Source organism: Pyrus communis, chromosome 13 (assembly GCF_963583255.1).
Source record: "Pyrus communis chromosome 13, drPyrComm1.1, whole genome shotgun sequence".
NCBI lineage: Eukaryota > Viridiplantae > Streptophyta > Magnoliopsida > Rosales > Rosaceae > Pyrus > Pyrus communis.
This window is the reverse complement of record NC_084815.1, coordinates 14772748-14787085: the sequence shown is the minus strand read 5'-3', so window position 1 is coordinate 14787085 and position 14338 is coordinate 14772748. Positions and strand designations below refer to the sequence as shown.

The 14338-nt window shown below is 39.2% G+C and overlaps 1 protein-coding gene across 1 annotated transcript; it reads left to right on the top strand.

Moving 5' to 3' along the window:
* The first annotated feature begins 4197 nt into the window (after window positions 1–4197).
* LOC137713220 (cytochrome P450 86A22-like) lies at window positions 4198–6726 on the top strand. The gene has a single exon (XM_068452497.1). It carries the CDS (start codon window positions 4737–4739, stop codon window positions 6339–6341), a length of 1605 nt encoding a protein of 534 aa, XP_068308598.1. The 5' UTR covers window positions 4198–4736; the 3' UTR covers window positions 6342–6726.
* The last annotated feature ends 7612 nt before the right edge of the window (window positions 6727–14338 follow it).

Here is a 14338-nt window from a genome sequence, read left to right as displayed (position 1 = left end):
TTCATCTGCTCAAAAGTGTTGAAACTATATACGTTTGCCCTTGTATTTTATGTTTTAGTTGTGAAAACCTCATATAATCAGATTCTGTCCAAAGATGATTATGGAAATATATGTTTTTGTTGCAATCAGAAAACATTCCGTTAAAGTTTTCTGTTTTTATCAAATGTTAGATGAACAAAACTAACCAAATGATTTTGTATAATTTTTCAGTCACAAGAGTCAATTCCCTACAGATATCTAGAATAAAGATGTTGGACTCACAAATTTTATGTTCTAGATCCCATGACTAATGTTTTGCTAATGGGAGTATTTGAAAGGTATATGTTTCGTTTTGTAGACATTTATAAAGTTTTTTTTTTTTTTTTTACTCTTTTAATCAGTGGGAGTAATAATAATTTATATAATTTTGTCTCTTGTAATCAGTGGGAGTAAAAGATTACCTTTTGTATTGAAAATTTGAAGTTTTAGTGGTTGATATTTTAAGAGTAAATTTTGCTTAAGTTTTGTTCATAAGTTTTAATAAGAGGTCTTGATTTGTAAACAGTATGTCGTATTTTACTTGTTCTCTTATCATATTCTAAATTGACAGAAAAGTTGGATTTTGTTACCAACGTTATTGAGTTTTTTTGTGAACTATTTTTGTTTTGAGGAACTATCGTTTTGTTTTGTTAGTTCTCAACATCGTGATTCTGGTAGTAACATAGTGTTTCATGATAAATGAATATGTAATTATAGAGTATCAAGTACAGGTTATTCGTACTTGGGATTTCTATGGTTCTGCATTTTTCTTGGAATGACAGGTTACTAACTAGAGTGGCAGCACGTTTTTGTAAACTCAATGATCATCATGATTTCTGTTGTATTGAGGAATATCATTGACATTCAAGTGGGAGAATGCTAGACTACGTGTGAATGACAATGAGATAACAACTAGATTTCTTGAATTACACGTAAACTAATTATGCGAGTTGTGTGGTTGAAAGAATTTGAGATCCTTGATATAATAGGAGTTGTGGAGTTTAATTATAGTGCAGCCAATTTAAAGGGAGTACTTATCAAGTATTTACTGAGAGATAAGAATCACGATGGGACTTGAATTTGTTATAGGCCAGTATTAGTGGAACTCTGATAGGATAATTTGGTATATATATACATATTGAAGAAGTCCCTGCTTCCACACAATAAGACTCTCGAGAACTAAACCTTATTTACTAGTGGAGGTCATCGCTGTGTGCTGGAAGTAGAAGACTGATTCACTTGTTCATTCAATGGCAGCAACATCAGGTAAGTCGCCCTTGCAGATTGCATATAGGGTTATGTATTGAGGTTGTTCGTGGATGTAATCCTATCACTACGTTGATTATGTTGATGGCTTGTGTGTGCATATTAATTCTTACATGTATGGTTTTAAAAAATTCAAACGATCATATACCCATCCTCAAAGCGTAAAGGATACGACTACGAGCGTTTGCATATTTTTTTTCACATTTTTCGCACATGTAAATTAATTATTATAATTTTTTAATGTGTTTGGTATTTTAAATTACTTGATATTTTTATTTTTAATGTGTTTTATGATTTTTAATCTCAATCTTTGCCTATAATACACTATAAAAATAAATAAAACTTAAAATTTAAAATTTATATAGAATACTAATTAATAAATAATATATACATATTCATTATATCTATTGTATTTTATAGTAAAATTTTTTTAGTAGTTTAAAAAATTAAAATCATCAAAATAATTTTTTTCTTATTTTGTCCAAACAGGTTACCCATGTGTCATTCTCGTGTAAACTTGTTAAGGACCTGTTATTAATGGGTTATTATCATGTGATCCGATAATGACCCCATTAATTATCTTATTGACTCGAAATCTGTTATTTTTGTATCGTGTTAACGAATCGTATAAAAAATTAGCAGGTCTATGCAGCTACCTTCCCTACGCCATGGCAGGCCAAAAACAGGTTAATCCCCAAATTTCTAACCGCCAACCCACTATCGTGTCAGCGTGGCTTGACCCCACCTGCTTGACTGAATAAATCCTTGTAACTTTCTTCCGCCAATGTTAAACACCGCAATCTTTTTGCAGCAATGGAAACACCACCATGCTCCAAGGAACCAATCCCCTCCCACCTGCCAGCTGCCCCACCTTTCATTTTCTTATCATAATATTTATATTTTTAAGTTTCGAGTCAACACTCGTAATTTACTCTTAATTTAATAGACAACGACGTAAGTGAAAAACTTCAACGGTGTAACACATGGTAGACTTAGAGGACGCGAGCATGTTAGTGTAGGAAAATTCGGTTAGCATGTTTTTCTTTCCTGATAAAAACCCTAGTCTTATTCTCTGTTAGTTGTTCCTGTCCTAAACTCTTATCAAACTTCTTTTTCCTTAAATTTCTTTTTGCCGTGCCTATTCTTATCCATGGCCACTCAGGACTCTTCCTCTTCCTCTTCTACCACTACTGGACCCTCTTTCTCTAGTCTTAACGTTGCGCATTTTCTTAAACTCACCGATTCCAACTATCTTCTTTGGCTTAGGCAAAAGAAACCGTTTCTTTCAAGTCGCAATTTATTTGGTTATGTGGATAGCCCAATTCTACATAGTAACTATTACCTCAGTTTAGGGACAAAAATATTGCATTAAACTTTCTAAGAATGATCGGGTCTCGTACATTATGATAATGTGAGGATGAATCCACTGAAACGTAGTGTGGCCCCGAAAGTGGACGATAAAACATATTGGGCGACTTTTCTTGCCAAAGTTTATGGACTGATGGCAACAACTGTCCTGGGGATAAAAGCGACGCCGAAAAAGCTGGTTTGCTCAAAATAAATGTGGTGGTTAGCTCGCCCAACTAAATAAGTACTCCCACGTCAGCGATCCACTCAAAATTTCTAATTATAGGAAAAAAAAAGAGAAGTTTTAACGAAAAACTCACGGTACTATTTATTTTAACGAAAAATTATATTTTTACACTAAAAAGTCAATCCTGGAACTATTCACTTTACCCTTTATTTTGTCTTTATCATTAAAACTCAAAATTTTCAAACATTTTTCATTAGTTTTCCTAAAAAAAATTGTCAGGAACATTACAATCTAGTAATACTAGCTTATGTACATAGATGGTGAGTTTGATGTCTGCATGTGATTGACTTAAGACCATTTTTAAAAGAGATGCCAAATCATAAATGTCACTAATAAAATTTGAAGGCAAATAGAAACTCCAACCGATATCTCAATCCTATATTAATTGACATATTTATTGTGTGGTGCAAATTTTGACATATGAGAAAATGATACGTAAAATTATTTTTTAAATGTTTTGTTGTGTGGGTCGTCATAATGCACCAATTATAAATCATGAAACTTATCTTTTATTTATTTGTTTTGAAGAGTGGATCCTCAAATATTGATTGAATAAGAAAAAATATAAGGGTTGGAGCAAAGAAATTTTGACACTGCCGCGTAAGCCTTCAAATTTACATTTGACATATTTTTTTTGACATCTCCATTGAAGATGTTTTTAAGTGGCTTAACTAAATCTCCACCCTCTCTCTCTCTGAATACCGTCATCTCACCAAATAGATGAATGAAAGTTTTATACGAATTTCCATACTCACGATAATGTTAATATTGTACCCGAAATCTTTTTTATTACAATAGAAGCAACCGAATCATTTTATGCCTAAGCCTAACCCCGTTTCAAATTTTCTCATCAACCCTCACTAGTTACTTGAGCTAAACTCAAGGGCTTATTGTATCATGATCTTTACTTATCTGTTTTTCCACCATGATATTGCACTTATGTAGTTATGTGTAACTTTCATATATAACTTATGCTGATAAATATAAGCACAAAGAGTCGTACTTATTCATTCATCTTTCCATTTCACACATGCATACAGTACACACACATTATTAGACAAAATACACAGCTTACTCAACTAATCTCAGTAACTCCCACACTCCTTTATTGAATGCCAAAATTTAAGATGAAGGAGCACTTTCCTCCAAATTAGGTGAGAAACCCATGGCTGACATTTTCCTCTCAGGAGAAAGAGAGACCGACAGAAAGTTGATAATACAGGGTTCTGTTCATCGGCATTTCCATTGGAATACAAGGGATATTATATCCAAACACACTTGTAACTTATAAAACTTGTACGTAGGGAGGGATGGCCAACGACCTCTGCTAGCATTAATTATATATTTTGTCCGAGTTTCTCGTTCATATATAAATATATGTATGTATATGTTCATGAATGATAAGAGAGAATTGAGAGAGTGAAGGAGAATTAATAGACTGAAACGAAAGAAGAAGAAAAGCCAACAGCTTTTTCAGGCTCCCATTTATTTCCCCCTCTTTTTTCTCCTCCTCTCTCGTATTATAAGTCTCATTTCCCTTTTCCTTTCCATTTATTCATTGCCTCACTCTCCTTCTTCTTGTTCCTGTACGATCTTCTTCTTCATCATGCACATTGTTGCCAAACCCTAGTCCAGATGTCACAGTCCAAACCCTAGCCGGCTACATATTGATTTCCCTTGATAATTCTGATCTGGGTTTTCCTTCGTGTTTCGGTTTCGATCCGGGTTTCATGTTCTTGCTTCTCCGTACATTTTTTCTTGATCAGTTTAATTACTTGGGTTAGGGTTAATTATTGTATTAGTGGGAAGTGAAGTGGTTTAGATATTTTCAAGCGAGGGCTTGTTAATCAGTGATTACATGGAGGCATCAACGGCTCTAATGATCCTATCAGCCATAGCGGCGTATTTAGTTTGGTTCAAGATGATCTCACGGTCAATGTACGGTCCACGTGTCTGGCCGCTGTTGGGTAGCCTCCCAGGTCTCATACAGAACGTGAACCGGATGCACGACTGGATCACCGACAATCTCCGCGCGTGCGGCGGAACGTACCAGACCTGCACCTGCGCCATTCCATTCCTGGCGCGCAAGCAAGGGCTCGTGACTGTCACCAGCGACCCCAAGAACTTGGAGCACATTTTGAAGACTCGGTTTGATAATTACCCCAAGGGTCCAACCTGGCAAGCTGTGTTCCATGATCTGCTTGGCGATGGGATCTTCAACAGTGATGGTGACACGTGGCTGTTCCAGCGTAAGACGGCGGCATTGGAATTCACCACCCGAACGCTCCGCCAAGCCATGGCTCGGTGGGTGAGCCGAGCCATCGAGCTTAGGTTTTGCCCAATTCTTGAGGCGGCTCAAAACGAAGCCAAGCCGGTGGATCTTCAAGACCTCTTGCTTCGGCTCACTTTCGATAACATATGCGGGTTGACATTCGGGAAGGATCCACAAACGCTAGCTCTGGGCCTTCCCGAAAACGACTTCGCGAATGCTTTCGATCAGGCCACCGAAGCCACGTTGCAACGCTTTATCTTGCCCGAAATCATATGGAAAATCAAAAAATGGCTCGGGCTCGGAATGGAAGTCAGCTTGAACCATAGCCTCCATCACATTGATAAATACCTATCCGGTATCATCAACGCGCGTAAGCTCGAGTTGGCAAGCCAACAACAAGGTCGTAGCAATGGGACCCCACATGATGACTTGTTGTCTCGGTTCATGAAGAAAAAGTCCTACTCGGACAAATTCCTTCAAGAGGTAGCACTCAACTTCATCCTAGCGGGACGTGACACGTCATCGGTTGCGCTGAGTTGGTTCTTTTGGTTGGTGATTCAAAACCCACAAGTGGAGGAGAGAATCCTCTCTGAAATTTGCACCGTTCTGATGGAGACACGTGGTAGTGATACTTCCAAATGGGTGAAAGAGCCCCTATTATTTGAAGAAGTTGATCGATTGACATACCTGAAGGCAGCATTGTCCGAGACCCTAAGGCTTTACCCTTCCGTGCCACAAGACTCCAAGCACACAATCAACGACGACGTTTTGCCGAGTGGGACGTTTGTTCCGGCAGGCTCTTCAGTCACATATTCCATTTACGGGATCGGTCGCATGAAGTTCATTTGGGGTGAAGATTGCCAAGAATTTAAGCCGGAGAGGTGGTTGTCTTCGGATGGCAAAAAAATGGAGGTACAAGATTCTTACAAGTTTGTTTCTTTCAATGCCGGTCCAAGAATTTGTTTGGGCAAGGATTTAGCTTACTTGCAAATGAAGTCGATTGCGGCGGCCGTGTTGCTAAGGCACCGGCTTGCGGTGGTGCCGGGCCACCGGGTGGAGCAGAAGATGTCGTTGACGTTGTTCATGAAGTATGGCCTCAGGGTTAACGTGCACCCTAGGGATTTGACGCCTATTTTGGCAAAAATAGGCAAGGGGGACCCATGGGTAAAAGATGTTGAGATTGTGGCTTGAGAGGGCTGGCATATGAATATGGTGGACCTTAATTTAATTAAGGTCACTGTCACATGTAGCTCTTATAGTTTATAATATTAATTATATCTTATAGTATTAGTATATATAGGAGAAAAAAAAAAGTGAAGAAATTAAGGCAGTTAATTGTGGACCTTATATTTTGAGCGATCCTATATTATTGGTGAGTGACTTGAAACAAAATAATGTTTGTAGTGGTATTGTTAGCAAATAAATCACAATTTACTTTTTTGGTCAATTTGTATATAACCATTACATTATATATGTGTAGTTAATTAGATAAGTGTGATTTAATCTACTAAGTACCCATATTGTAGACGAATGTGATGATAATGCTATCACGTGACCAAGTAGTGATATATTTTCACTTTTTATGTGTTGTTTACATTTAAGGGCCAAACTATTCTTGAAAATTTTAATTTATGTGCTTAAATTGCTCTTGTAGGACATATTAACATGATGATTTAGACAGAACCTCCTCAGTTGTGTTTCATGGAAATTTTGTATAAAGTCATGAAATGGTAAAAATGGGTATTTTATAGAGTCTGACAAAGTTAATTAACATAAAACACAATTAACAGAGTACATAATTAATTCTATGGATCATAGGACCAGTGGTACAATATAGTGAAATGCTCACTCTAACGAACAAATTTCGAAGTACTAAAATTGTTTGACCTATCAAAAGTTATAACAAGAAAGGAAATCCGTATGAAGATAACAAAATCGATCGGGGATTAAGAAGGTACGTATTCGAACTATAACTAGTTACAGTTCTGAGATCATGATTGTGAGTTAACATAATTAATCATGATCTGATAAAAAAAGTTCAGTAATCTTAATCTAAATCTAAAGACACCAAATTGGTCTATTGGCTTGTTGCCTGTTGAAGAAGAGAAAACATGAACATGGCTTCCGAAGGATCACAGTAAAATCGATAACAGCCTTCGCCTTCAAGCCTCACCGATGCACAAACCCCCCAGTTCAATCCCCATTGAAAATGTAGCTTTTTGTTGAGCTCCAAGGCTTGAAAATCAATCAATGCCTAGTGTTCGTGTAGCAATCTTCAATCGTAACTCCAAAGCCTGTTTCGGTCTCACCCTGTTGACAAACTTGTTGCCCAAGTAAGGCAGAACATGGTTTCTAACCAAATCTATTGGAAATAATAGCCTTGCGTAGTATTCCAGGTTGCTTGCCGCCAACTTCTTCTTGACTTTCCAACGTCCCAGAGGTTCTGGTAACACTACTGATTGTGTCTTTTTTTCGTCTTCTTAGCAGGCATTGTCTTAACATGTGGTACATTTTGCGGATGAGCAGGGTCTGCCTCGACTTGTTTTCGCATGGTTGTGTCGTAATTCCCAGTCGGATCCCAAAGAACGAGAGCAGTGGAAAGTTTAGTATCTTAAGCCTCGACTTGTTACCCAATGACATGTCATGAACTAATAACAATGCAGCATTAAGTAATAGACATTAAGCCGTAATTTATTTTTAATTAGTATCTTAATCCTTAAGGTAGTAATTAAAGATACGTTAGGGTAATTGGGACGAAGAAAATATTTGGAATCAATCCAAACGTGCTCACTGTGTCTATTTTTCTAATAGACTTGACTTGATTGCTAACAGCCAACTTTATAAATTGTGAAAGTTGAAATGAAAGGGGACTAAAGTGAAAATTAAATCAAACTACGGAGGATCAGGATTAAGCTAAACGCACAGTTGAGTAGCCCCGGATATGACTGTAGATTTAGATTTAGAAGATATAGTATTTTTTTTTTCTTTTTGGACAAACAATATTATCTATGTGAGGGAGTTGGCTCAACCTCACTCTGGGCTAGCCATAATAATGTGGTTCAAATTCACCTTTGTCGAGAATCAAATTTAAGACCTCTCATTTACAAGTGGAGATGAATACTATCAAACTGTAATACTAAGTGACAGCTTTAAAAGATATAGTTAAATTTGCTTGTTTTGGTGCGTGACACTTTTTTTGTTTCCACCAGGTTGGAAGCCCAGACTTTTACTGAGACCGCAATAATAGTGAACAGTATACGAACCAAGTGTGGATGCAAATTTCTTCCTCCTTGATCTTGGACAAAATTGCACCTACAAAACAAATAACACCTTAGGTCAAGGCCAAGAGCCTCACGCGCCCACGATGAATTGGGGGGGGGGCTTTGGCCGAAGAACATCCGATGCCAAAGTTAGAATTTAGAGAGAAAAATGTTTGAGAGTTTTGGAGAATTTTAGCAAGAGTGTGAAAGTGTGTTTTGGAGAAAATATGAGCCTTTTTATAGGAGAATGGCCGGCCTCTTTGGGTGAGAGAGGACTGGCCACCTAGCACCTTTTGTGGGCTAGGTTCTTGATTTAGGTTGAATTTAGGAGTTATGGGAATAATTGACTAATTAATTTAGCAAATAGAATTATTGCCAAATTAACTAGCTAATTAATATGACAAAATAGGTAAATATGGTGAAATCAACAAGGGTGGCCGGCCCTTTGGTATTTTAGGGTATATTTTGTGGTTAATTGGGTGATTTAATTGACATTTATTGGATTAATTAGGTAATTAATCCATTAATTAGCCAATTAACATATTTTTTGGATTTAATATTTTGAAGGTTATGTAATGATGGCTAATTGTTTAGCTAAAAGAGGGAAAAAGAGGTAAGAAATATATGGAATGAAATAGGTCTTACCTATTTTGGGCATTTCTGACTTGGTTGAGGATGATTATTTGCTACTCACGTGTAGGAATCTTGATACACCCCAAGGGTATTTTTGTCTTCTTAATCCAAAAATCCACGTGTTGCCTTGTGGTTATTTTTGGGCTCCACAAATGCCCCTACACCTGTTGGGCTGCTTGCAGAAAAGGGCAATAGGTGTAGAGATTTTCTTATCTTGGGAAACTTTTGAATTGGTTCCTATTTTGACGATGATTCTCTCTTTTAATATGAAATTAGATCCTTCTAGGAAAGAGAAATAAATTTCTCTCAAAGCCTATTTAAGTCCACCTTAAGTGGGTTATTAAATCAACTTTGGAGAGTGATTTATTCTACCCTACAAGAGAGAGAGAGCTTAGAGGATATTTGTTCCCCCTCCTCTAGCAATCTTCTACATCTTGCCCGTGCAAAGGACCGTATTTCGTTGTTTTCTTCGTCTTCTTCGTGTCGCACCACTGTAATAAAAACTTAATTTCTTCTTGTCTTCTTCTTGGATAATGTTGTCGTGGGGCAATCGTCGGAGTGGTGCGACACGTCGGCGAGCAGGGGCCAAGAATCGGCTCGGCATGGGCCGATAAGGTGTTGTGGCAGGGACCACTGCTTTAGGCTGCTCGGCTTGGCTAAAGCAAAGGGCAGTTTGTGCGGCTGTGGTCGTGGATTGTGGCGCTGGGGCGCAGTGCTAGGTGAGTCGCGTGGCTCATGTCCTTTGGGCTCTTAGACCTGACACGGGCCAGGCTAGCGATTGAGAGAGATGAGGAGGTTGTGGGCCTCATGGGTTGCTGAAATGTTGGGCATGCATGCCTCTAGCTTGCTGGTCTGAGAGAAAAAATGAGGAAAAAACCAATATGGGTTGAGTTCCTCTGCTGAGTATCGTGAATATCGTTGGTTGCTTAGTTCTCTTCGCCGGGAGAAATGTGGGTTGCTCTCTCGAGAGAAGGTAAAGAGGACCAAGGCGGATACTTTGGCTCGTCTGATTGCTATCATGGAACCTACTGTGAATAAAGGTGGAAAGAAGAGATATTCCTCGTCTGCTCAAGAGATGCTAGTTAAGAAAGAACTGAAGACTTAATCCGCTGCTCGTGAGGGTCCTCCTGCTGTCGAGAGGCTTGTGATTGACATGACTTCTTCCAATGGGAAGAAAAAAGAGGCTGCTAGATCTGAGCCTATGGTGCTTGCTATGTCGAGAATGGCTAATTCGATTGTTGATAGTATTGCTCAATGTGTAGGTCTTGTCATGCCCCTAGTGTCGAAGTCTGTGCCAAGATGTCCGTTGGGAGCTAAGTCCGGTTCTCATTTGGAAAGGCTTGCTATTATGAAGAGCGATAAGATGGACTCTGGTGCTAAAGTGGCGCTAAGGCCCACTTTCTCTACTGTTGAGACTGATTCACTTGCTGGGAAAGAAGAGAATGCTCGTGTGGGCAACTGTGAGAAATCCACTAAGCCTGCTTTTAGGGAGACTACTCAGATATGTATGCTCTTGAAACCAGATCTACTTGAAGACATAAACGCTTTTGCCAAGTTTGTTGATGGCGTTAGAAATGTTTGTTTGCCCAAGTTCCATTGTGCAGCATACAACCCAATATAGAAGGACTGCTCTGCTTGCTATGATGCATATATAGCAAGGCTGCCAAGGAGATGGTGAAGATTATGACAGCTGAAGCTTATTCCTTATTCGAGGAGATCAAGAGGTTGGACTCTGAGCTCGTTGCTTTGAAGGGGTCTAATATTTCTGCCCTCACTTCTCTGCAGCTTGAGATCGCTTGTTAAGTGATTGTTGTCTTGAAGACTAGTCTTGATGTGATCCAAGTTAAGTATGAAAGTGCAGGAAAGGAGATTGGATGTTACATACCTCATATTCAAGATCTTGAGTTTGCAGTTTATGAGCTTCATTTCGCTGCTTATGCAAAGGATGAATAGTTGATTGCTGCTTATAATCAAGTGATCCACTTCAAGATAATCGTCGATAGGCTTGAACCCCAAGTGTTGGAACTTCGAGGTGTACTGAAGATCAACGAAAGTTTGAAGAAGGAAGTGGATAAGCTGCAGCGCGTCCGTGTTGGTCTTCTCGAGGAGAATGAGCAGTTGAAGGGTGAGAATGGTGGGTTCGAGGTTTCAAGACCTTCTCTATTTCTCCGGAAGACTTTCTTGTTTTTACTTTTGAGGCTTCTATTGGTGAAGTAGTTGAAGAAGTTGGTGCCCAGGCTAGGGCAGCCGTGGGTGAAGCGCTGGATGATGCCGTTACTAAGAGCGTCACTGCTGTTGAAGGTGTGGTGATCGAGTAGTCGTGGGATGTCCAAGCTGCTGAAGTGTAGTCTTCTACGTAGCCTTTAGGATTTTCTTTGTTTTTCCTTATAGTTCTTGTTTTTCTTGAACTCCTTTGGCATTTTCAAGTTGTTTATAAACATTCTTCATTTGCTTTCTTCATCTTCACTTCTTTTGTTCATGCCCTAACCTTTAGACTTTATAGACCAATGGCAGGTATGCTACTTTTCTATAAGCAGACAGGTCCGCGTAGTCTATGCAGCCGTAGGTGTTGGTATAGAACTTTGCAAAGTTGTTAGCCATAGGGTTGGTAGCCGGATGCCTTACTTACAGAAGCAGACAAATCCACATAACCACTAGGCTGTTAACCTTGGCTTTCTCCAATTCCGTAGGTTGCGTAGCAAGTATCATAACACTTTAGGACTTGGTGTAAGTTGTTCCACACTTGGCAGAGGTGAAGCTTATCGACTACATAGCATGTCGGCAGTGGATAAAGCTTTGTATATGCATGCTAGCTTGTTTAACTTTTCACGAGAATGTGCGGTTGTATAAGTCTACTATAACTTTACTGCTCAAAGGGCAAGTCGTAGGCAGTCCTCTGGAAACCGTAGGCTACCTTAGTGCACTCGGTAGCAGCTTTAGGGTTCCAAGGCAGCCGTCCATCGGATGTACTGCGTAATGTGCCCCCTCCGTCTCTAGGGCCCGGTTCCCCACGGATTAGGCCAAGAAACCCAAAATCCTTCAGTTAGCTAAGCCTTGGAAAAGACCATTATGGCTACTTCTAGGAATCCCGGCTCAAGCCATTGTGCACCTAGTTATACTAGGGCAGCCAAGCTCATCAACGTCTGGATATTCAGAGTGTAGGGTTTATCCTCCCGTCTTGGAAAGCTAACCCATGTGGGCGTCAAGGAATTGGTTTACCCTCTCGCACTAGAGAGCATGGTTGGTCCCTCGGGGGGCGCAATTCCTGCGATGAGTCCCTAAGAAGGGCGCGGTCTTCTTTTGAAGTGCACAAGTGATCAATTGTTGTAAGCATGCAGCTGAGCCAAGTTGTTATTACTTCTGAATTCCTCATTGAAAAACGAGCGAAACGAACGAGAACTTAGCTGTAAGGTAGGAACTGCATAACAACTGAATAGTTCTCGGCTTGTGAGGTGGTCCCCGTCAAGCTGCTTGAGTCTTCGGGCTTTGATGTAGTGAGATGTCACACATGGTACTTCCTCAGATTGTAGGCGCCCCATTGCTTTTTGATCTTTTTGTCGTTTCATGGTGGCGAGGGTGTAATTTGTGGATGCAAATTTCTTCTTCCTTGATCTTGGACAACATTGTACCTACAAAACAAATAACACCTTAGGTCAACGCCAAGAGCCTCACACACCCATGAAAACTGATGCATTAAAGAGGTTATAATGTTGGAGCTCTGAATTATATTTTCTCTTTGAAAATGCCATTTTGATTAACCCATTAATTAGTAAATTATAAGGTCTAACGTTTTCACCTTTCAATTAGCTTATTCCTTATTGCATAGTAAAAAAGTGGAAATTGTTGCAGTCCTATTGGAATAGAAATGTGATTGTATAAATCCGAGTAGATATGGGAATGTATCTTATATTCCTATTAGAAGTAGATTACCTATTAAATGTTGTAATCCTAAAAGGTAAGGAATTAACCTTCCCTACTACTGTAAATAAAGGCACAATGGGATGAAATAACACACACCTCACAATTACACATCTCTCTCTTCTTCTCTCTATGCCGCACCTTTTTTCTCTATGGTCTCCATAATTGTTCAGTAAATTATGCCTACAACACGTTATCAGCACGCTCTTGATGCTGCGCTAAAGAGAGTTTATTCTTCAATTAGGGGAGTAGTACATTTTAATCATTCTTTTTATGATTAATTTATTATTTTGAATTGATCTACATGCTATTGATTCAATTTAATTTTTCTGTGTTGAACGTGATACAACGCATTGAAGATGCAATTCCGGGTTACAGAGATTCTACAAATTCAAAGGCTTTTATTTGTTTTCTGCCAATTAGGTACGCTTAAAATAAAGTAAGATATTTGAAACAACCATGAAGCATGAAAACATTCCCCATGATGCATGAACCCCCCTATATTTATATTTTCCTTCCGAGATATATATTGTATATGTTCATATATTTGTTAATATATATATATATATATATATATATATATATATATATATATATATTTGTTTCATGCATCGCACAATCAAATTGTTATGTGGAATATGTGAGTCAGAGTATTAAATTAAATTAGAAGCAATTCTAGGGTTTCTTAATCTTAAACCCTACATATGTCGAAAAAAATTTAGGAATGGTATGGCACCATTCCTTGTGGCACAAATTGGGCAGCAGCCCTCTGGGCTTTGCTGCACCCACATGGACCTTGATTGTAGCTTTGCTATGAGCATATACACACCCCAGGCCTTTGGCTTGGTTGGGTTGTCTCGGTCCCGTAGTCCCCAATCATCAAGGAAGCTTGCAACTTTCCTTTTTGAACCTTCCTCTGCTCTCGACCCATGCCAACAAGTTGTCATGCTTGCTGGGCTACTGTCCCGCGCGCACTAAGGCTTATAGCTTACTCCGGTATCAGCCCATATACATGGGTTTGGTCCTTGCATGACGCCAGCCTACTGTGGCTGGGCTCCCGTGCATTAACAGGCTAGCAAATCTGCAGGGCTTTGTCCTGTGCCATCCTCGAGGCCCAACCTTGAAACCCAGCTGTGACTGGGGTTTCTCCCTCACCTCGTGACCTGAAGTTCACACTCGAGGCCCTTTTTTAGGCCATGCCTTTTACTTAAGGTACCCAACCCGAGCCCAATTATCTTTTGGGGCAAATTTTTTGACCCACATGATATTATTTTAGCATTCTAAATAGTATTAACCTGTATGTTAATATTATTTAGCTTATACAATCGACCCTGTTTGGTCCCGATCTATTGAATTAATTAAAAACGACCTGCAGTC